We start from the raw sequence: 23957 nt of genomic DNA, 5'->3' as shown, positions 1-23957 counted from the left end.
ATGCCTTACAGCGCCAGAGACCTGGGTTCAATCCTGACTATGGGTGCTGTCTGCAGGGAGTTTGTACATTCTCCCTGTGACCACGTGGGTTTTCTCTGGGTGCTCCGGTTTTCTCCCACCTTCCCCCTCAGAGGTTAATTGGTTTCTGTAAATTGTCCCTAGTGCGTGGGATAGAACTAGTGTATGGGTGATCACTGGTCGGTGCAGACTTGGTGGGCAGGAGGGCCTCTTTCCAAGCTGTATCTCTAAACTAAGCTAAACTGAACTGCTTAAAGACAATGCCAGGTCTACTTAGATGGTTTGTGGACCGTTGAGGTGATTAGGTGTTGAGGTTAACTTGTATTTAAAGTTATTATGCAACTTTATAAAACTTTGGTTAGAATGCGTTTGAAGTATAGCATGCAGTTTTGGTCGTTCCATTACAGGAAGGATATGGGGGCTTTGGAGAGGGCACAGTTGGGGTTACCAGAAGGTTACCTGGATTAGAAAGTATAGTTATAATAATAGTTAATTATAACAATACTAGTTGGACATATGGGTTGTCTTCTCCGGGGTGCCACAGGTTGCAAGGAGACCTGATAGAAGTATATAAAATTATGAGAAATATAGTTTGGGTAGACAGTTAGAACCTTTCTTTCAAGGTGAAATTGTCAAATACTAGAAGGCAGAGCTTTAAGGTGAGAGAGGCAAAGTTTAAAAGAGATGTGCAGGGAAAATGTTTTACACAGAGAGTGGTGGATGCCTGGGATGGTGATGGAGGCAGATACAATAGGGAGGGGTGTTTAAGAGACTTTTATATTTGCACATGGATATGCAGGGGATGGAGGGATATGGATCACATGCAGGCAGAGGAGGTTAGTTTAACTTCACCACAAAATGCTGGAGTAACTCAGCAGGTCAGGCAGCATCTCTGGAGAAAAGAAATAGGTAACATTTTGGGTTGAGACCCTTCTTCAGACTTGCCCTGAAACGTCACCTATTCCTTTTCTCCAGAAATGCTGCCTGACCTGTTGAGTTACACCAGCATTTTGTGTCAGTCTTCAGTGTAAACCAGCATCTGCAGTTCCTTCCTATACATAGTTTAACTTGGCATCAGGTACGACAAAGACAGAGTGGGCCCACAGAGTGTGCTGTGCTGTTCTATGTTTGTTCTGTGGATTCATTGCTTCTGTGTGCAAATCTGGGTCTTGAATTAGATGTGTAAAGTGGGGGGTCAACACGCTGAAAGCTTCAGTTCTAAAAGCACGTCCGACAGATAAGGTGGGAGATGGAAGATTTGTTGACGGGAGAGGTGGATAAACCCATACAGGCCCTTAACTGCTGTGTCCACACTGACCATCTATCCATTTCTCCCCTCCCCCCCATAAATTCCCCTCCTTACACTAGAGGTAATTTACCAATTAACCAATGGGTCAATTAACCCAGCAAACAACACCCCTTTGGGTGTCAAGTCGAGAGTGTTTAAGTGCCATATGTACCATCAACAGAACAATTAAATTCTTACTTGCAGCAGCATAGCAAGTCTGTAAATACAATACAATGCCAATATATAATAAACAAAACATTATTCACCCCAATTCTCATGCAGAAAACCCAAAAGTCCTTATTGCAACCAAAGAAGTCCATAGAAGTTCATTGTGGAGGTTAGTGTTGTGCAGTGTTCAAGAGCCCGATGGTTGTTGGGAAGTAGCTGTTCTTGAACCTGGTGGTCACGGTTTTCAGGCTCCTGTACCTTCTTCCCAGTGGTCGGAGGGAGATGAGAGTGTGGCCAGGATGGTGTGGGTCTTTGATGATGCTAGCTGCCTTTTTGAGGCAGCGTGTCCTGTAGAATCCTTCGATGGTGAGGTGGCTATGCTTCTCCTCGATGGTGAGGAGGCCGTGATGGACCAGGCAGTGTCTACCACTCTCTGTAATCTCTTTATGTAGAAGGAAATCAGGGCATTTGAGAGAAACAGAAAACCTGCAAACTCCACACAGACAGTACCTGAGGTCAGGACTGAAGTCTCTGGCACTGTGAGGCAGCGGCTCCACCTGCTGCTCCACTGGTGTTAGTTCATTATTGACGTGAGTCCTGAGATACAGTGAAAGTCTTTGTTTTGTGTGGTAACCAGTCAAAGCATACCACAAAAGATGCCTGTCCCGCTGAGTTACTCCAGCATGTTGTGTCTATCATATCATATCATATCATATCATATACATACAGCCGGAAACAGGCCTTTTCGGCCCTCCAAGTCCGGCGCGCCCAGTGATCCCGCCCAGTGATCCCCGTACATTAACATTATCCTACACCCACTAGGGACAATTTTTACATTTACCCAGCCAATTAACCTACATACCTGTACGTCTTTGGAGTGTGGGAGGAAACCGAAGATCTCGGAGTAAACCCACGCAGGTCACGGGGAGAACGTACAAACTCCTTACAGTGCAGCACCCGTAGTCAGGATCGAACCTGAGTCTCCGGCGCTGCATTCGCTGTAAAGCAGCAACTCTACCGCTGCGCTACCGTGCCGTCTTCGGTGTAAACCGCATATGCAGTTCCTTCCTACACAAAGCATACCACACATCAGCAAAATGGACAGGAAACAGAATGTAGAATATAGTGTTACAGCTACAGAGAAAGTGCAGATTAGAAAAAAAGTGCCTGGGCTGCAACAAGGTAGATTGGAGAATCAGGAATGCATCTTCAGCTTTTGATTAAAAATCTTTGGTAGAGTACATCAGTTAAGAAAGAACTAAATTAAATAGCATATTAAATTAAAAAAATATAAGAAGTAAGGTCCATGGAGATGGGTGTTTCTTCCCCTTAACCATGGTGGCACAGTAGTAGGGTTGCTGTCTTGACAGCACCAGAGACCCAGGTTCGATCCTGAGTACGGGTGCTGTCTGTACAGAGTTTGTATGCTCAATTCAATTCAGTTCAATTCTCCCTGTGATCGCGTGAGTTTCTCCGGGTGCTCTGGTTTCCTCCCACATTCCATAGATGTGCAGGTTTGCAGGTTAATTGGTCTATGTAAATTGTCCCTAGCATGTCGGATAGAACTAATGTACAGGTTATCGCTGGTCGGTTCGCACTTGAAGGTTTATCTCTAAATTAAGCTAAACTGAACTGCTTAAAGACCATACCAGGTCTACTTAGATGACTTATTCACAAAATGCTGGAGTAACTCAGCAGGTCAGGCAGCATCTCGGGAGAGAAGGAATGGGTGACGTTTCGGGTCGAGACCCTTCTTCAGACTGGAAGCAGATGTGGCTGTGGTAGCGAGTCTGGGTCAAGATGTGGTCGTAGAGTAGGAGGGCAGGAGAAATCACAGAGGGGGAGCAGCGAGAGAGCATGTTGCTAAACTCTCGTCGAAGAGAGGAGGAGAACTTCTTCAAAGTGGACATACCTCGAAGAGAAATCGCAGTGGAGCAACAAGTAGTATAAGAAAATAACTGCAGATCGGTACAAATCGATTTATTCACAAAATGCTGGAGTAACTCAGCAGGTCAGGCAGCATCTCGGGAGAACTTAGATGACTTGTGGACCGTTGAGGTGATTAGGTGTTGACGTTGTGCAACTTTATAAAACTTTGGTTGGAATGCGTTTGGAGTACCGCATGCAGTTTTGGTCGTTCCATTACAGGAAGGATGTGGGGGCTTTGGAGAGGGCACAGATGGGGTTTACCACAAGGTTACCTGGATTAGAAAGTATAGTTATAATAATAATTAATTATAACCATACCAGTTGGACATATGGATTGTTTTCTCTGGGGTGCCATAGGTTGCGAGGAGACCTGATAGAAGTATATAAAATTAATTACGAGAAATATAGTTTGGGTGGAAGGACCTGTTTCCACGCTGTATCTCTAAAGTAAACTAAACCCACTGGCAGTGTAGGGGTTTACTCTTCATTTTAGTATAAAGAGCTTCAGTATCAGTTTGAACCTTTCTGAATCCAGTGGTGTTACCTTTCTGTGGCGCTGGGTCACACTGGCATCGGTCCAACTCTCTCCTCTTCGAAAGCTCAAACATAAACTTGGCTTTAGGCTTTTACCTTCATTAACCTGTGACTGTTTTGCTCGTAGAACGTTGTACAGGCCTGCGGGTGGTAGTTATGAGGGGCAGTAAGAGCTTGTGTGTTACAAATCAATGTGTTTGGAAAGGAAGGGTTTTAGATTATTATTTTAGTTTAGTTTATTCTTGTCGCACTTGACACAGACTATAAATCATAGAGCTAGTCAGATTTGTAATTTGACCAGTTAACGCCAGTTAATTATGTTTGCCCCACTAGTCTAGTTAATTAGTTCACCTTTTAATTACTAATTAACTGGACTACTGACAGCTGCCAGAGCCTGGTTTTTGCTTTTCATTTTGCTTTATTAGCATTGGAAGGCATGTTTCTATTTGAGCCTTACTGTGAAATTCCTTTGAGTAAAATCGCTCTCGTGAAGCAGTTCTGTTTGTCCTTGGGTTCAAATACAGCTCCCCCACTCCTCTGCACAATACCTACACCATTGAGTCCACACAGATTCCAGGCAAGAGCAAGCTAGCTAGTCGTGTACAACACTACAAATTCTTTGCTCTCCATGACCTACCTGAATGCTGCAATTGAATCAGCCTCCACAATGATCAAACAGACATCAAATCCTTTTCACACCTCTTGCACAGAGGGCTGCTAATCCTGTCACCATGGTGATGTTCTACGCAGCAAGCGAAAAGAAACTCGCAGTGTGTTCTGGACTCTAAAAGGTTTGCGTTTGCTTTATTATTGTCACGTGTATCGAGGTACAGTGAAAAGCTTTGTTTTGCATGCTATCCAATCAGATCGGATATGCCATACATAGACACATTCAAGTCAAACTCAAGTACAATAGATAGAGCAAAGGGGAAGATACAGAGTGCAGAATATAGTTCTTAACATTGTAGCACATCAATTCCAGACATAGTCCAATGTCCGCAATGGGCTAGAGGTGAATCGGACAGTACCCTAGCTTATGGAAGGACTGTTCAGAAGCCTGATAGCCAAGGGGAAGAAGCTGTTGCTGAGTCTGGTGGTGCGCACTTTCAAGATTCTGCCGGTTGGGAGCAGGGATGAGAAGGAATGACAGAGTGGGGCAAGTCTTTGATTATGTTGGGTGCTTTTCTGAGACAGTGTAAAGTATAGATGGAGTCAATGGTGGGCAGTCTGGTCCATGTGATGGACCACATTTATCCTTTCTCTTCCTCATGATTTTATACACCTCTACAAGATCGTTCATCATCCAACTGCACTTCAAGGAATAATGTTCTAGCTTGCTCAACCCTATAGCTCAGGCCCTTGAGTCCTGGCAACATCCTCGTCAATCTTCTCCGCAGTCTTTCCAGCTTAATATCATCCTACAACAGGATGACCATAACGGAACACAAAACTCCAAACATGGCCTCATCAATATTTTGTACAGCTCTAACGTAACCTCTCAACTTCTATACTAAGTACTCTGAATGATGTAGGCCTATGTATCCAAAGCCTTCTTGACCAGTTCAGTTGAGTTCAGTTCAGTTTAGATTATTGTCACGTACCGAGGAGGTACATTGGAAAACTTGTGTAGCCTACAAACCAGTCAGCAGAAAGACAAAACATCATTTACAGTTTATAGATAAATGAAATAAAGTTTAGCGCAAGGTAAAGCCAGCAAAATCCGATCAAGGATAGTCCGAGGGTTACCAATGAGGTGGATAGTAGTTCTCTGGTTGTTGTCGGGTGATTCAGTTGCCTGATAATAGCTGGGAAGAAACTGTCCCAGAATCTGGAGGTGTGCATTTTTACACTTCTATACCTTTTGTCTGATGGGAGAGGGGTGAAGAGGGAGTGGCCAGAGTGCAATTCAAACTTGCTTATGCTGCTGGCCTTGCTGAGGCAGCATGAAGTATAAATGGAGTCAATAGAAGGGAGGTTGAGTTGTGTGATGGTCTGGGCTGCGTCTACAATTTGCTGGAATTTCTTGCAGTCTTGGATGGACCAGTTCCCAAACCAAGCTGTGAAGCATCCTGATAAAATGCTTTCTATGGGCGGAGCACCCTGTCAGCCTGTGATATCACTTTCAAAGAATTATGTACCTGCACTCCTAAATCCCTCTGTTCTACAACACTCTCCAGAGCCCTACCAGTCGCTGTGTAGGTCCTGCCGTGGTGCAGCCACTTACCCCCCTTCAAGAATCTGACAACAGAGGGGAGGGAGCTGTACCTGAATCTGGTGGTACGTGTTTTCATGCTTTGTATCTTCTGCCCAATGGTAGAGGGGAGTAGAAGGAATGACAGGGATGTAAATTGTCCTTAATTATGTGTAGGAAGGATTTGAAAATGATGGTTTACACCGAAGATAGACACAAAAAGCTTGAGTACCTCAGAGAAAAGGAATGGGTGACCTTTCGGGTCGTTTTTGGGTTCAGTCTGAAGAAGGGTCTCGACCCAAAACATCACCCATTCCTTTAGTCTCAAAGGGCCGATCCCAAAACAGTCTGTGATACTCTCTATGGTGCAACTGTAGAATCATTGAGACCTACTGCTTGGGTAGCTTACAACCCAATGGTATGAACATTGAATTCTCAATTTGTCGGTAACTAGCTAACAATAACCCTTCCCTCTTTCCCTCCCCACCTCCTTCCCCCCCCCCCCCCCTCTCTTCCCTGTGCCCCATCTGAATGTGCACCCATTACTCTCACAAACCATCTCCCCTTTCCCCTTCCGCATCACTTTCCACCTACATCTCTTCCCCTGGTTTCACATTTAATTTCTCTCCTCATCTTATCTCATTGTCTTTTCATCTCTGGCCTTTGTGCAACCATCTGTCAACTGCCCCCCTCACTGTAAACACTTATCGCTCACAAGGTTTGGTCATGTTCATAAGTCGCAGAGGCAGAATGAGACCATTCGGCCCATCGAGTCTTCTCCACCATTCAATCATGGCTGATCTATCTTTCCCTATCCCCATTCTCCTGCCTTCTCCCCGTACAAATCAAGAACCTGTCAATCTGTGCTTTAAAAATACCTGCCCCCACCTCTCTTCCAACTTTCTCCCTCTACTGCAATCAATCTGAAGAAGGGTCCTGACCCAAAATGTCACCTATCCACATTCTCCACAGATGCTGCCTGACCTGCTGATTTACTCCAGCAGTCTGTCTCTTTTCAAAAATTTATCATTGGGGTGATGCCGAATTGGATCAAGTGACCTGTTCCCTATGCTTGATTTTCTCTGTAAATGTAACTGCTGTGATCTGCTGTTTCCAGGCATATCTGACATTTATCTCCTTTGCTTTCAACAGGGTGAACCTGGGCCTCCTGGTTTACCGGGTCCACCGGTAAGTTAATGACATTAATTACAAAAACGCGGAGCACTGTTCAGTGCGGTTCCACAGAATGCTGGACATCTTTGACCACTTTTACTTTAATTTCTATTCAGGGCTTCGCGGGTGAACCTGGAGACCCAGGGACCCCCGGAATCGCAGGCTTGGCCGGACTGCCCGGAATAGACGTGAGTACCAATCCTGCCTTCTATTATCCGTCTGAACCCCTAACCTGTTGTGGGGGAGCAGAGAGGGGACTGACGTTTGGCACTGGTGCATGAGAAAGTCCTGAAGTGTGAAACAGCCAGTAGAAGGATGAGGGGCGACCTCATTGAAGCTCACCAAATAATGAAAGGCCTGAAGAGAGTGGACGTGGAGAGGATGATTCCACAAGTCTAGGACCGGAGAGCACAGTCTCAGAGTAAAAGGACGTCCCTTTAGGAAGGAGATGAGGAGGAATTTCTCTTGCCAGAGGGTGGTGAATCTGTGGAATTCATTGCCACAGACGGCTGTGGAGGCCAAGTCATTGGGAATTTTTAAAGTGGAGATTGATAGGTACTTGCTTGGTAAGGGTGTCGATAGGACCGAGGGAGTGCTGCAGGGTTAACAATGCTTTTATTGGGTGAAATGTTAAATCCTAGTTTCTCTCAGTTGAATGTAGTTTAAAGAAGGCTGTCCAGAACAAAAAACTCTTCCCCAATGCTTGACCTTTAATTAACATCACTGAAAATCATGCCTCATCACTTAGGCAGCTTACGCTCATGGCATGAACATTGATTTCTCTAATTTCAAGTAACTCCTGCATCCCCTCCCCTCTCTTTGCCCCTCTCCACCCTCGTTGTCCTACCAGTTCCACTGTTCATTCACATCCTTATCCCGCTTGTTATGATACCTTCCCCGGCCAAATATGGGCCCCACCCTTCCTGAGGTCATCTGTTGCCGGCCCGGATTTGTTCTGGCCTTTTCTCGCCTCCAGTACATTTATTCAGCCTCTCCCCCTCCTCCCACCTCCGCTTTCAGTCTGAAGATGGCTTCTGACCCGAAACGTCATCTATTCTTTATTTCCGGAGATGTTGCCTGACCCGCTGAGCTACTCCAGCATTTAGTGTCTGTCTTAACTAGTTCCTCTCTTGTTGATCTCCCCAAATTGTCTGCCACATTTCCTTCATTCCAAAACCAGGCACTTAATACGTATCCCACTGCCCTTAATCATGGCCTAAGATTTTGTAAGGCATTATGTAAACCTGTCTTTCAAAAAAAAAGTGAACTTTATTCCTTGGAGTGCAGGAGGCTGAGGGGTGATCTTGTGGAGGTGAACAAAATCATGAGAGGAATAGAAAGGGTGAATGCATAAAGTCTTTTACCCAGAGTAGGGGAATCAAGAACCAGAGGATTTAAGGTGAGAGGGAAAAGAATTAATCGGAACTCGAGGGACAATTTTTGGGCAGGTACATGGATAGGAAAGGTTTAGACCTAGAACAGTACAGCACAGGAACAAGCCCTTCAGCCCACAATGCCCGAACTGAACATGATGCCAGATTAAATTAATCTCCTCTGCCTGCATGTGATAAAGGGTTTAGATGGATTTGGGTCAAATGCAGGCAATTAGGACTATTTTAGGTGGGCCATTTCGGTTGGCTTCTCTCAGGAACTGGCTGAAATGTATCCTTCAAGAACACTGAAAGGAACGGGCTATTCTCTAGTGTTGCTGATTTTTACGGGAAAGTTGTATGCATATTGGCCACTCATTCTCCTGTTACGAAAGAACCTCAATGACGGTAAAGTGCTTCAGAACATCATGAGATTGCAAATAGAGGCCTACATCCCTGGATTGAGATCACCACCTTCGTGCGGGAATTGATTAGACAAGAAAAATAGAACAGCAGACTTTGGATATTTTTAAGGCGGAGATAGACAGATTCTTGATTAGTAAGGGTGTCAGGGGTTATGGGGAGAAGGCAGGAGAATGGGGTTGAGAGTGAAAGATAGATCAGCCCTGATTGAATGGGCCAAATGGCCTAATTCTGCTCCTACAATTTATGAACTTATGAAGTGTGAAATATCTTCTCCAGGAGTTAACGTGCACAGGGAATTAAATCATTTAATCAGTGAATCGGAAATAAGGTGCTATAGGATCTCCACACTGGTTTCTGTCAAGGGACATACAAAGTTACTAAAAGGAAATTGATAAAGATTACAATAATTGCTGGAACGAGCTTTGTTAACAGCGTATTAGGAAAGAGTTCCCACCTCTCATGTCACCTGATGTGTGTGTGGGATTGGAGACTTCAGTCCCCGAAGTCTGTCCAGGTGCTGCTCAGTGACCGTGAGTTATTTAATAACCAGTGCTTCTGACTGTGATGACCATTACCCAAACGTGTGTAGACATCTACCCAGACTGGTGGCAGGCTGAACAGCCTGTTCCTGTGCTGTGGCAGGACAAATCCCAGCAGCACTAGGGGCGGCTCAGTGGTGCAGCGGTAGAGTTGCTGCCATACAGCGCCAGGACCCTGGTTTCAATCCTGACTTTGTAGGTTAATTGGGTTTGGTATAGATTATAAATTGGCCCTAGTGTGTAGAATAGTGCTGGTGTACAGGGTGATCGCTGGTCGGTGCAGACTTGGGCCGAAGGGCCTGTTTCCAGGCTGTATCTCTGACACTAAAACTAAAAACTAGTGAAGTTGGTTCAGAGTACATAGAACATTCAACTGAGAACATAGAACAGTACAGCACAGGAACAGGCTGTTCAGCCCACGATACCCATGCATACATGATGCCAAGACCTCGCTGATGACTGATTTTATCTCTTCAGGGTTTGCCTGGGTCCGATGGTACATCCGGAGCGGACGGATTGCGAGGAGAACGGGTAAGTCGCATTTCAGCAGCATGGTCTGAGCTTGCACCTCGTGTCCTTGCCTCGGGTCCCCCAGTGGCAGAGTTTACAGACATCCTGAATGTACGAATACTTGTGCCCCTCCCCCAGCAGAGAACGTGACTACACGCCAACGCTGACCACACACTGGGCATTCTGTGGCATTGGTTGAGGGGCCTCAGTGAGATCAACCTGGAGCCCATTACTTGCCATCATGTATGTTCAGACTAGCTGACACCGAGGCACAATGGTGGGAGATAAATGAAAGAGGGCGGCTGTTTTCAGTCCAAGTGCTGGAGTAACTCAGCAGGTCAGGCTATTTCTCTGGAGAAAAAGGATAAGCGATGTTTCGGGTCGGGATCCTTCTTCAGATTGAAAGTAGGAAGTGGGGAGGGGACGGAGGTGAAGAGCTGGAGGCGAGAAAAGACCAGGACCAATGACCTGCAGAAAAACAATGTGGGGAAATGTGGAATTGGTAAATTGATTAAGGTGGAGGGGAGGGGAGTGTAAGATGACACCTAACCATGTCCTCCAGAGATGTTGCCTGACCCACTAGGTTATTCCAGCACATTGTGTCCTTTTCCCACAGCTTCTTCCAAGTACCAAGAAACGAGGGGCAACGGATGCGAGGCACAGCCTCCATCTGAAGTTTCCTCTGAGTCATTCACCTGGGAAACCTATTCCTTGATCGTCACTGGGTCTAAATTCTGGAACTGCCTCCCGAGTACCACCGTGGGAGTACCTTCACCAGAGGATTTGCAGCATTGTTACTGTTGTTCCGATGGAATGATCTGAAACTAACAATACTGAGAGATGTTTAGATATAAGTTTAGTTCAGACTTTAGAGATTTAGAGAAGTGGAACGAGGCCTTTCGGCCCACTGAGTGCGCCAACCAGCGATCACCTCGTACTAGCACCATCCTACACAATAGGGACAACTTACACTTTACTGTAGCCAATTAATCTAAAAACCTGTACTTCTTTGGAGTGTGGGCGGCAACCGGAGCATCTGGAGAAAACCCATGCGGTCATGGGGAGAACGTACAAACTCCGTACAGACAGCACCCTTAGTCAGGATTGAACCCGGATCTCTGGCACGATAAGGCAGCAACTCTACCGCTGCGCCACTCTGCCACCCCAGTTTAGTTTAGTTTATTGTCACATGTACTGAGGTACAGTGCAAACGTTTTTTTGTGCTGAGAAGACTCAGGAGTCAGGAGTAAGTTAAACTCAAAAAGGCTTTCGCTAGAATCCTAATAAATAAGAGTACAAAGCAAAGCGTGAGAAAATCCGAGACTAAACAAAGACAGAGACAAACATCAGCACTTAAATCGGGAACTCAGTAGTTAACACAAATAATAATGCTTCATGGGTGAAAATCCTTAAACATAAATGAACAAAAGGCTATGCCGCCACTGTGGTCATTGAGGGATCAGCAGGCACTGTGAAAGAAACCATCGAAAGCACCAAGCAATGAATAGGAAGGCCTCTTTATCCGTGTGCTCCTGATACCAGGCAATAATTTCATCAATTATGTGTCAAAGAAACAAGAAACAAACACTTTAAAAAACAAAAAGACACAAAGTGCTGGAGTAACTCAGTGAGTCAGGCAGTATCTCTGGAGGGCAGGATAGGTGACGTTTCGGTTCGGAACCCTACATCAATCCTCGGATTGTTTGGCTTTCCCAAACGCCCAGGGCAGCCACCCCTCGGCACCGCGCTGGCGGTGAGTCGGAAGTGGGATTTGAACCTGTGCTGTGTGAGGGTGGGAGCTCTGGGCAAGGGGGTGCAGCCCAGAGTGGGCAGCAGCCCGGCGATGTTGACAGTGAGCTGTGATGTTGTTTGTTCACAGGGAGACCCTGGACCTCCTGGACCCCCCGGTGAGGACAGACTGACGGTGAGTGAACATCCGGAACCTGTGCGTGGTGGTGCCTAACCCCGGGGTCTGCCCTCGTCCCCATCTCCCTCAGCATTCACCGCCTGCCAGGAAACTACCTCCCACTGCTGGCAGTGGCTGTGAGGAGGGAATAACTAAGGGGGAGGGGGAGGGAGATCTGAGGGAGGGGAATTTGGGGAGGAGGGAGAGGCAGAGGAGCTGAGGGCAAGACAGGGGGTAGGGGTAGGACCATGAAACATGGGAGCTGAATTAGGCCATTCAGTCTACTCTGCCATTCGATCATGACTGATCTATTTTTCCTTCTCTATAATTTAGTTTAGTTTAGAGATACAGCGTGGAAAGGAGCCCTTCGGCCCACCGAGTCCACATTGACTAGCAATTACCTATACACTAATTCTATCCTACACGCCAGCAACAGCTTTCACAGTGGCAAATTAATCTGCAAACCTGCATGACTTTGGAGTGTGAGTGGAAACCGGAGCACCCGGAGGAAACCCACGTGGTCACAGGGAGAAAGTACAAACTCTGTACAGGCAGCACCTGTAGTCAAGATCGAACCCAGATCGGTGCCTGTATTTATGTCAGGGACCGGTCAGAAGTCCCCAGCTGTGTGGAGACTCCTGTCCTCCAGACTACGACCCCATCCTGTCAGACTGGGCGCTAACTGGCGTTCCTTGGCTGGCCAACATTTACAGAAATCTTGACTGAGACGCAAGGAACTGTAGATGCTTGGAATCTCGCGGCGTTCTCTCAGTACTGCACATCAACAAAACCAAAATCCAAACACTTACACTATATTGTTTAGATTAAAGATACAGCATGGAAATGTTCACCGAGTCCACGCCGATCACCGATCACCTGTTCATGCTAGTTCAATACTATCCCACTTTGGCATTTACCCGCTACACCTAGGGCAATTTACAGAGGCCAATTAACCTACACATCCGCACACCTTTGGGATGTGGGAGGAAACCGGAGCACCTGGAGGAAACCCACAAGGTCGCAGGGGGAACGTGCAAACTCCACACATAGAGCACCCAAAGTCAGGATCGAACCCAGATCTTTGGCACTGTGAGGCAGCAGCTCTACAACTGAATAAGAGATGCCTCACCTTGTCCTTCTGCTGCCATTCCAGAGATGGTTTGCTGCCTGCTGTAAACTGTCACAGTCACCCTTCCTGACATGGGAGAGTCTATATTGAATTAGGTTTGAGCTCATTGCTAAGGGGATTAGGTATGATGCTGGACCTTTACAATAATGGTAATTGTTTTATTTTTCTTCCTTATTACACAGGAGCCGGGAAAGATTGGACTGCCGGTAAGTCAGAGTTTTACTGGATGTGGACCTCAATGTGAGATAGCTCGCTCAGCCCTTCCTTTCCATGTACCTGAAAAAATGCTTTTTAAACACTGATTGTATCTGCCTCAACCACCTCCTCTTGTAGTTTGTGTAGGAATGAACTGCATATGCTGGTTTAAATCGAAGGTAGACACAAAATGCTGGAGTAACTCAGCGAGACAGGCAGCATCTCTGGAGAGAAGGAATGGGCGACGTTTCGGGTTGAGACCCTTCTTCAGACCCTCTTGTAGTTTGTTCCATACACCCACCTCCCTCTACTTGGATCTCCTTTACATTTTGGTTTAGTTTAATTCAGAGATGCAGCATGGAAACAGGCCCTTCGGCCCACCGAATCCATGCTGAACATTGACTCTACACTTCAAGAACTCACACTAGTTCTATGTTATCCCACTTTCACATCCACTCCCTACACACTGGGGGCAATTTACAGGGGACCAATTAACCTACAAACACGGATGTCTTTGGGATGTGTGAGGGAACTGAAGTACCGGGAAGAAACCCATGAGGTCATGGAAAGATCAAGCACAACCACACAAAGAGCACCCGTAGTAGGATTGAACCCGGGTCTTTGGCACTGCAAGGCAGCAACTCTATCGCTATGCCACAACGCCACCGTCTTAAGTGGCAGAGCAGGCGAGCACGACCTACCCTTGCTTCGGTTACTGATCTTATGTTCTTAAGCTGCAAAACAGATAGGATTTTGTTGGGTCGGCATTTCAGGGGAGGCTGGTAGTATGTATGTAGTGATGTCAGAGACAATGTAGGGAGAGGAAATATGAGATTTGGAAAATAGGATGAGAAGTCTACATTTGAGAAGTGACTGACTGGATCAACGCACACAAGGATGGCTTCACTAGGGCTTGGCGCAAACTAGGGCACAGGCAGCAGTTTACGTGGACCCAGGGAGGCAGGGTTTGGAGGTCAAGTGGACAACTGTTGGGCGTGTAGCCCACGTCAACAAGCTATGTTTCCCGACTACAACAGGACAAGAAATCTTTCTCATGCATTAGAACAACAGCCCCTACCCACAAGCAAAGGTAGATTGAAATTGGACCTTGACTCTTGGGAGATTCAGTGGGTAAAGGAGAGGAAGAATTCTCCCATCCACTTCTCTGAGCCTCACAGTTAGACTTTCACAGAGTAATCAAGGGGTGCAGAAAGAAGTGGGTGGATTGGGATGTTCTGGGAAATAATGGTCCCGGTTATTTCTGGTTTTGTGCCTTATAATGGTTTATAGTTTGTAGAAAAACCACCAACTTTTTTGCATTAAACCTCTCCAGGGATCTCAAGGAGACATTGGACTGGAAGGCCCCCAGGGTCCGAGTGGTCCAAGGGTAAGTGAACAATGTTTACTTTAGTTTAGAGATACAGCATGGAAATAGGTCCTTCAGCCCACCGATTCCACGCCAACTATCGATCACCCGTTCACACTAGTTCTGTGTTATCCCACTTTCTCATCCACTCCTTACACACTGGGGGCTGATTTACAGAGGACCAGTTAACCTACAAACCCTCACGTCTTTGGAGTGTAGGAGGAAACCAGAGCACCCGGAGGAAACCCACGTGGTCACAGAGAGGTCAAGTGGACAGCACCCATAGTCAGGATCAAACCCGGGTCTCTAGTGCTGTCAGACAGCAGCTCTTCCGCTGCGCCATTGTGCCTCCATACATTGGAGTGTGCGTTCTTGTGTCTAAGCGAGCTTGTCTGAGTGTGATTAGAGTGTGTCTTGGTGCCTGTATTTATGTCAGGGACCAGCTAGAAGTCCCCAGTTGTGTGGAGACCACTGTCCTCCAGACCACGACCCCGTCCTGTCAGACTGGTATTCGCTGGCTGGCCAACGTTTACAGACATCTTGACTAAGACGCAAGGAACTGCAGATGCTTGGAATCTTGCAGTGTTCTCTCATTACTGCCCCTCCTACAGCACGGTGCTTCCTCAGTACTACACATTGACACAATGTGAACTTGCCAGGGCAGAGGGCTGCATACTGAGGCACAGCCGTTGTGACGTGGCACTGCCCACTCCTGTATCAGCCCGCACGTGCGCACAGGGTGTAACCCCGTCAGTGCTAATGTTCTCCCTGTCTACCCAGGGTGGTGATGGTCTTCGTGGACTTCCAGGACCTCTCGGACCCCCTGGACCTCCGGTAAGTGTGACACCCATGGCAGATGTTTGAGACTCCGGAACCAACTTGAGGAGGTTCGAGAACATCCAACATCCACCACATACCATGCACCTCCCATCAACCACCACCCACCTCTCACCACCTACCTACCACCCACCACTGGCAATCCGTCACCCACCAACCCCCCACCTCACCGAACACTGAACTCTTGCCACCCATCACCCATAACCCACCCACCACCCACCAGTTACCCACCAACCTCCCATCACCCACCCACCACCCACCCACCGATCACCCAACACTGAACTCTTGCCACCCATCATCCACCCACCCATCATCCACCTCCACCCACCACCACCCACCACCCACCCGTCCCCTAACTCCATCACCCACCAGCCACAGAGAACATGTGGTACCCACCACATACTGTGCACTATCCTCCACCCACCTGTAACCCACCCACCACCCAACATCAAACTCCTGTCACCCGTCGCCCGCCAGCCATCACCCGTGTGATGTGTGTGACCTGGGAAACTGGGAGCTGTGGTTTGGAGAAATAAAGCGGCCGGCCAGGAGTTGTTGAGTCTGGATGTGGCAAAAGCCAGGAAGAGGTTGACTCGGGATGAGTTAAGAGTCGCGTGTGTTTAATTGCAAAATGCACCGAGAGCAGAACAATGGAATTCTTACTACATGTGGCTTTAGAAGCACGTTAAAATCAACAACTTAAGAAATAAATAAACAACGAGTGGAGGGAAGATCAGGCACCTGTGGAGATCATGGGCCAGTTGAGGTTGGCTCAAATGCCTCTCTAGTGCTGGCTGGTGTTACGGTTCACACAGAAGCTCCAAGCACTGGGCTAAGCTGTGGAGAGTTGGAGCTCAGGGGTGAATTCTCATCTACTGAAGGATGATGAGAAATGGTTGAGAAACGAATCTTACTTGGTGTACCTAAACAAGAACTTGTCCTCAGACACTCACTCATTCTGTTTCCTTGCAGGGTGAGCCCGGACTCTACACAGGAGAAGGAAGCGGGGACTTTTCTGTAAGTTTCCCAAGACGTTTGTTGTCTGCATGAGCTGGTCTGAGTGCTTTCTGTAGGTTGCGTACGACACTCTGTACAGAACTGGGGTCACAACCCTTGCAACCAGCAATGCAAGGGGGACATAAGAACATAAGATATAAGAGCAGGAGAGAGCTACTCGATCCCTTGAGCCTGATCCATCATTCCTCAAGATCGTGGCTGACTTTCCTCGGCACCATTTTCCTGCCATTATCCCCATATCTCTAGCTCTTAAATACTCATAGAGTCATGCAGCATGGAAACAGGCCCTTCGGCCCACCTTACCCACGCCGACCAACACGTCCCATCTACATTAGTCTCACCTGCCTGCGTTAGGCCGATATCCTCCTAAACCTGTCCTATCCATGTTCCTGTCTAAATATGTTTTAAACATTGCGATAGTACTTGCCTCAACTACCTCCTCCGGCAGCTCATTCCATACACCTTCTACCTTTGTTTAAAAATATATATCCATTAGGTTCCTAGTAAATAATTCCTCCCTCACCTTAAACCTATGTCTTTTGGTTCTCAATTCCCCAAATCTGGGCAAAAGACTGTGCATTTACCCAATTTGTTCCTCTCATGATTTTGTACACCTCTCTAAGATCACCCCTCATCCTCCTACACTCCAAGGAATAAAGTCCGAGCCTTATCAACCTCTCCCTATAGCTCAAGCCCTTGAGTCCAGATAATGTCTGTTTTGAATGAATGTGATGACAGCCTCCACCATCTCTGGGATAGGGAATTGCCTTGTGAATGGACCTCTGTCCTCAACAGCTAACCCTCTATGATAAGACCATGTCCCCTGGTCCCAACCAGGGAGAGAGCCTCCCTGTATCCAGCCCATTGAGTTCTGTAGGATTTTCTTCAAATTTTAATTAGCTCCTAAATTCTAGAGAGTGCAGATCCAATCTACTCAATCTCTCCTCATAGATGAAAGTCCATATGTAATCAGTGGGCCTTCACTCTTTCTATGCTTTTTTTTACGTAAGGCGACCAAAACTACACACAATGGTCCAAGTGCGGGCTCATCAAGGTCCTGGATAATTACAATACATCTTTAATCCGGTACTCAATCAAGGCTAACATACCATCACCTGCCTTTACTTTGAAGCCAATAGTGCTTGCTTTGATCTTGTCCCTGGTTTCACCCCAAGGATCTTTCCATTCCAAACCTAGTCCAAATCATTGACTTTGTGCTAACCATCAAGCATCCATTATTATACTAATCCCAACCTGCCCCATTATATTCTCCCCATTTTCCCATCACTGTTTCCCAAAAGATTGGTAATGGATATTAATTGACAATGATCATTGATCATTGATTGACAATAGAAACCGCATAAATGGATATTGATTGGAAACATACACTGATAACTGACAATGGATAAAGATTGACAATGGATTTTTATTGACCGTGAATATTAATTGAGAACTTACCCTGATGTCTTTTATTGATTGACAATGGATATTGATTGCCGAACAATTCTAATTGACAATAGTTGATTAATTGTTGATATTGATTAATTTCTAATATTGCTTGACAGCTGATTATTATTTGAGATCAGAGGATGGCTGATGTTAATTGATAGTTATTTCTGAATTTAATTGACAATTGATAATGATGAATGTCTGGCAGTGGTTGACTCTGACCTCTCTGTCCCTCTCCGCAGTGCCCAACGATGTGTCCCGCTGGTCTGCCCGGACCGTCTGGAATGCCGGGATTCAAGGTGTGGGAATGCGTTCCATGTACTGGTGTACACCTGTCAGCCTGAGTTCCCTGTCCAAGGCTGACGTCTCGGCTTCCCCTGTTGTCACATCTACCTTCGAAAGTTCACGCTGACTGGATAATTACTGTGTCGCCCTGAGAGAACATTGAACAAAGAACAGCATAGCACAGGAACAGGCCCTTCAGATCCCAATGTCTGTGCCAAGCATTATGCCAAGACCAACTCTACTCTGCTTGCATATGATCCACATCCCTCTATTTCCTGCATATCTACCTGGCTAAACAAAAGAAGCTGAATGTATGATGGTTCTTAAAGCAATTAGAGAGTCTAGTTGGTGCATGTGTACACGGAAGCACATGTGTCTCACTGTGTGTGTGTGTGTGTGTGGGCGCACGCACTTGCATTGTTTAATATCTGTCCAACATTTTGTGTAGGTATATGTGTCAAGATTACTCTATGTGTGCATGTAAAGGTTGCTCTGTGTGTGTGCATGTATATATGTGCGCATGTATATGTGCATGTACATGTTCAGATGATAGATGGATAGATAGATTAGATAGATAGATAGATAGATAACGGTTGCTATGTGAGTGTGGGTACATGTTACTGTGTGCATCTACACCTAAAGGAACATCCCGTCATATTCCCTGAGTGGGATGAACATTGAATTCTCCAATTTTAGGTAACCTGCCCTCTTCGGACCCTTTCTCTTACCTTCTGGTCCACCCAGGTTTAATTTGTTTGTCTCTCTCTCTCTCTCTCCTCTCTCTGTTTCTCTCACTCACCCTGTTTTCCACCCTCTCCCCTTGCCCCCTACCACGCAGTTTCTTTCCCCTCTCCCACACACTCCATCTGTCCATCATGCATGTGGCCCTCCCACTGGTCCCTGTTCCCCCCACCATTCCCATTTACTGGCTCCTGTTCCCCCCACAATTCCCATTTGCCCACTCCACCGCCCTTACTTGGTTCCATGCTTTAACCTCCCTTTCCCACGATCCCGTCACTTGCAGCCCTTCGTTGATCCACTCATCACCTCCAGCCTCTGCTGCTACTTCTGCCTTCCCAACCCCCCCCCCCCCCCCCCCCAACCGCATCAGCCAATCATAAGGAATAGTAAAATTAGGTCATTTGGCCCATCAAGTCTACTCCGCCATTCAATCATGGCTGATCTATCACTCCCTCCTAACCCCATTTTCCTGACTTCGCCCCATAACCTCTGACACCTGTACTAATGAAGAATCTATCTATGCCTTAAAAATATCCACTGACGGCCTCTACAGCCTTCTGTAGCAAAGAATTCCACTAATTCGCCACCCTCTGACTAAAGAAATTTCTCCTCATCTCCTTCCTAAAAGAACGTCCTTTAATTCTGAGGCTATGATCTCTAATCCTAGACTCTCCCACAAGTGGAAACATCCTCTCCATGTCCACTCTATCCAAGCCTTTTTTCTATTCTGTATGTTTCAATAAGGTCCCCCCTCATTCTTCTCCTGCATCCATCCACCTATCACTCGGCAGCTCTTGCCCCACCCTCCCACTCACCTTTTTATAGTGTCTATCTCTCCTCAACCCTTTCCGTCCATAAATTCATGTCATAGGATCAGAATTAGGCCATTTGGCCCATCGAATCTCTACCGCCATTCAATCATGGCTGATCTATCTTTCCCTCTCAACCCCATTCTCCTGCCTCCTCCCCATAGCCCCTGACACTATTACAAATCAAGAATCTGTTAATCTCCTTAAAAATAAATTACTTGGCCTCCACCACTGACTGAGTCAATGAATTCCACAGATTCACCACCCTCTGACGAAAGAAATTCCTCCTCATCTCCTTTCTATCGATACATCCCTTTATTCTGCAGCTGTACCCTCTAGTCCGAGCTCTTCCAGGAGTGAAAGCATTCTCTCCCCATCTACTCTATGAAGGGTCTCGACCGTAAACGTTGACTGCCCATTTCCTCCACAGATGCTGCCTGACCCGCTGAGTTTCTCCAGCAGATTGCTTGTTGTAGATTCTAGTCTCTTGTGCTTCATAGACAATAGACAATAGACAATAGACAATAGGTGCAGGAGTAGGCCATTCAGCCCTTCGAGCCAGCACCGCCATTCAATGCGATCATGGCTGATCACTCTCAATCAGTACCCCGTTCCTGCCTTCTCCCCATACCCCCTCACTCCGCTATCCTTATATATAAGGATATTTTCTTATATAAGGATATAAGTATAGTTTCTATACATCACTGCGTGTGCCTATGTGTAGTCGTATGTGTGTGTGTGTGTCTGCACATGTGTGCATGTTTACACTGTTGGTCTGTGTGCGTGTGTTGTCTTGATTTGTTCTCAACAAATTGACCAGACTTCCTGAAAGAGTTGGCAAGAGGGAGTAGTGGATTTCCCGTTACCACAGCCCAGAATCCATCCAATGATTCTAGGAGGAGCTTTTATAGAAAGCAGGAAGAGATTTAGTTTATTCGTTTTTTTAGTTTTAGAGATACAACATGGAAACAGGCCCTATGGCCCACCTAGTCCACTCCAACCATCTATTACTTGTTCACACTAGTTCTAAGTTGTCCCTGTTTCGCATCCTACACACTATGGACAATTTGCAGAGGCCAACTAACCTACAAACCCGCATGTCTTTGGGATATGGGAGGAAACCAGAGTACCCGGAGTAACCCACGCAGTCACAGCGAGAACGTGCAAAGTTCACACAGACATCACCCGAGGTCAGGATCGAATCAGGGTCTTTGGCACTGTGAGGCAGCAGCTCTTGCAGCAAAAGAGAAATGGAGCTGAAATTTGACCGATGAATAGTTGGCTCAGGAATGGAAGGGTTGGACTTTGCACGAGTCCCCTTTGTTCCAGGAAATCAGCTAGGGTGGTGATAGGTGTCGTCAGAAAGAACTGGAGGAGGTTGTTCACTGCTGCCTCACCCGGTGGGATTGTTGTCGGTCCCTAATCAATCCGTAGCCTCTCTGATACATACAACCTTCACCCATCCCTGATCCACTCCATGGTATCTCTTTAGACTTTAGAGATACAGCGCAGAAACAGGCCCTTCGGCCCACCGAGTCTGTGCCGACCAGCGACCCCCTTACTCTAACATTATCCTACACACTAGGGACAATTTACAATTTTACAAAAGCCATTTAACCTACAAACTCACACGATCACAGGGAGAACGTACAAACTCTGTACAGACAGCACCCCTAGTCAGAATCAAACCTGTCACAGTAAGGCAGCAACTCTACCGCTGTGCCACCGTGCTGCCTTTCAGTGCCTGGCGGTTGTTCATGATTTGAGTCTTTTGTCGACGTTGGTGGATCACCAGTGCCATTGATTGCTTCCATTTTTCCATCCAGGGTCACACAGGCCATAAGGGGGATCGTGGTGAGCCTGGGAAAACAGGAGCAAAGGTAAATTCCTGGCGCTTTTATACCGGCGGGTGCGGGGACACTGAGAAGGCCAGGGCAAATAGCCAATCGTCTCTTATTTCAAGAGTCAAGGGTCTTTATCTGCCATCTGCAATGGGATCAGCACAACAATATACCTACTTGCTGCAGCTTTGCAGATACATTAAATGCAAAACCTTACGACAAATAAATATATGATAAATTATAATTTATACTCAGTAACCAGACCATAGCATTGCAAACTGAAGTACGTATTGCAACCTTAGTCCAAATCCACAGTAGTTAGGGCTGTGGTTAAGGTAGTGCAGGGTGGTTCATGAGCCTGATGGTTGTTGGAAAGCAGCTGTTCTTGAACCTGGAGGTCATGGTTTTCAGGCTCCTGCACCTTCTTCCCGATAGTGGCAGCGAGATGAGAGCGTGGCCAGGGTGGTGTGGGTCTTTGATGATGTTGGTTACCTTTTTGAGGCAGTAGGATCTACTAGGCAGGATCCTGTAGATCCCTTTGATGGTGGGCAGGTCTACCTGTGATGGACCGGGCAGTGCCCACCACTCTCAGACACCTCCTTTGTTCCTAGGCATTTAAATTAATGCTCTCTACTATACACCTGTGGAAGTTTGATAGGCTATTCGGCGATTTGCTGAGTCTCCTAAAACTTCTGACGAAGTAGAGGCATGACGAGCTTTCTTTGTGATTGCGTGAATGTGCTGGGCCCAGGACAGATCTTCAGAGATCTCCACCAATGAAGTCAGGTCCATGGACAAGGTTTCGGCCAAGGTTTCGGCCAAGGCCAAACTCCACATAGACAGCTCCGGAGGTCGGGATCGAACCTTGGCCTCCAGTGCTGTGAGGTGGAGGCACTACTGTGCCATCTCTCTTTAATTCTGGGAAAAGTTAGTTCTGAAGATGAGATTGAGGGCGGATTAATTATTTGGGCCACCTTGCTTTTCGCCCGAGTTCTAAACATTGATGGTTTGCGTTTACAGGGAGATCCTGGACATCCCGGTGTGCCCGGGTTGCCCGGCACAGTCGGATTACAGGTAAGAGCGGCTTGCACTGGCTGTGGGGAGTGGGGGGGGGGGGGGGGGGGGGGGGGGTTGGGGGTGTAGAGTTTTCAACGGGTGCGGAGGGGAGTGGTGTAGGGGTACTGTAGCGGCTGGGGGGGGGGGGGAATGAGGGTTGTTTAGAGCTTTCAATGGGTGGGGAGGGGGGTGGTGGAGGGGTACTGTTGTGGCTGCATTGGCTGGGGGGGGGGGGGGGTGGGGGAGGGTGAGGGGGTTGATATAGGGCTGGGGGGAAAGGTATTAACCTTTTACAACTCGATGGAGATCAAAGATCCAGAACTACAATGAAACCAGGAACAATGTTGTGATCCACCTTCCCCACCTGTATGTTTCATAGAGTCATACAGCATGAAACCAGGCCCTTCAACCCAGCTCACTCATGCCGACCAAGATACCCCATCTATACTAGTCCCATTTGCTCACATTTGGCCCATATTCCTCTAAATATTTTTTAACATTGTATCTGTCCAAATGTATTTTAAATGTTGTTACAGTACCTGCCTCAGCTACCGCCTCTGGCATCTCAATCCATATATCCATCACCCTCTGAGTGGAAAAATGTTTCTCCTCTCATCGTAAACCTATGCCATCTAGTTTTAGATCCTCCCAACCTGGGATAAAGGCTGTGACCATCTACTGTAACCATGCCCCTTGTGATTTTATAAAGCTCTATAAAGTCATCCCTCAGCCTCCTTCACTTGAGGGAAAACAGTCCCATCTTGTCCAGTCTTTAGACTTTAGAGATACAGCATGGAAACAGGCCATTCGGCCCTCCGAGTCCACACTGACCAGCGATCACCCCATACACTAGCATTATGCTAAACACTAGGGAAAATTTACAATTGACCGAAGCCAATTAACCTGCAAACCTGTACATCTTTGAGATGTGAGAGGAAACCAGAGCACCCGGAGAAAACTCACTCAGTCACAGGGAGAACGTACAAACTCCATACAGACAGCACTCGAGGTCAGGATCAAAACTGGGTCTCTGGCGCTGCGAAGCAGCAACTCTACTGCTGTACCACTGTGCCGCCCCTAACTCTCCCTGTAACTCAAACCTTGTATTCCTGGCAACACTCCTGTGATTGACTGATCACATTAGCCGTGGTGCATTATCTAAACCGGTGCCTACCTGCTA

General features: G+C 46.9%; 1 protein-coding gene across 1 annotated transcript in view; it reads left to right on the top strand.

Moving 5' to 3' along the window:
- The window catches only part of col9a3 (collagen, type IX, alpha 3), a 76695-nt gene that overhangs the window by 5071 nt on the left and 47667 nt on the right, over positions 1-23957 (top strand). Inside the window, exons 3-13 of the mRNA XM_078418893.1 lie at positions 7281-7316; positions 7418-7489; positions 10114-10167; positions 12026-12070; positions 13364-13387; positions 14710-14763; positions 15523-15576; positions 16552-16596; positions 18288-18344; positions 21707-21760; positions 22742-22795. Of these exons, the coding sequence (XP_078275019.1) occupies positions 7281-7316; positions 7418-7489; positions 10114-10167; positions 12026-12070; positions 13364-13387; positions 14710-14763; positions 15523-15576; positions 16552-16596; positions 18288-18344; positions 21707-21760; positions 22742-22795 (549 nt within the window). The remainder of the gene's footprint in view (positions 1-7280; positions 7317-7417; positions 7490-10113; positions 10168-12025; positions 12071-13363; positions 13388-14709; positions 14764-15522; positions 15577-16551; positions 16597-18287; positions 18345-21706; positions 21761-22741; positions 22796-23957) is intronic.

Source organism: Rhinoraja longicauda, chromosome 22, assembly GCF_053455715.1.
Source record: "Rhinoraja longicauda isolate Sanriku21f chromosome 22, sRhiLon1.1, whole genome shotgun sequence".
In the NCBI taxonomy this organism is placed as follows: domain Eukaryota; kingdom Metazoa; phylum Chordata; class Chondrichthyes; order Rajiformes; family Arhynchobatidae; genus Rhinoraja; species Rhinoraja longicauda.
This window is presented reverse-complemented; position numbering and strand designations above follow the sequence as displayed.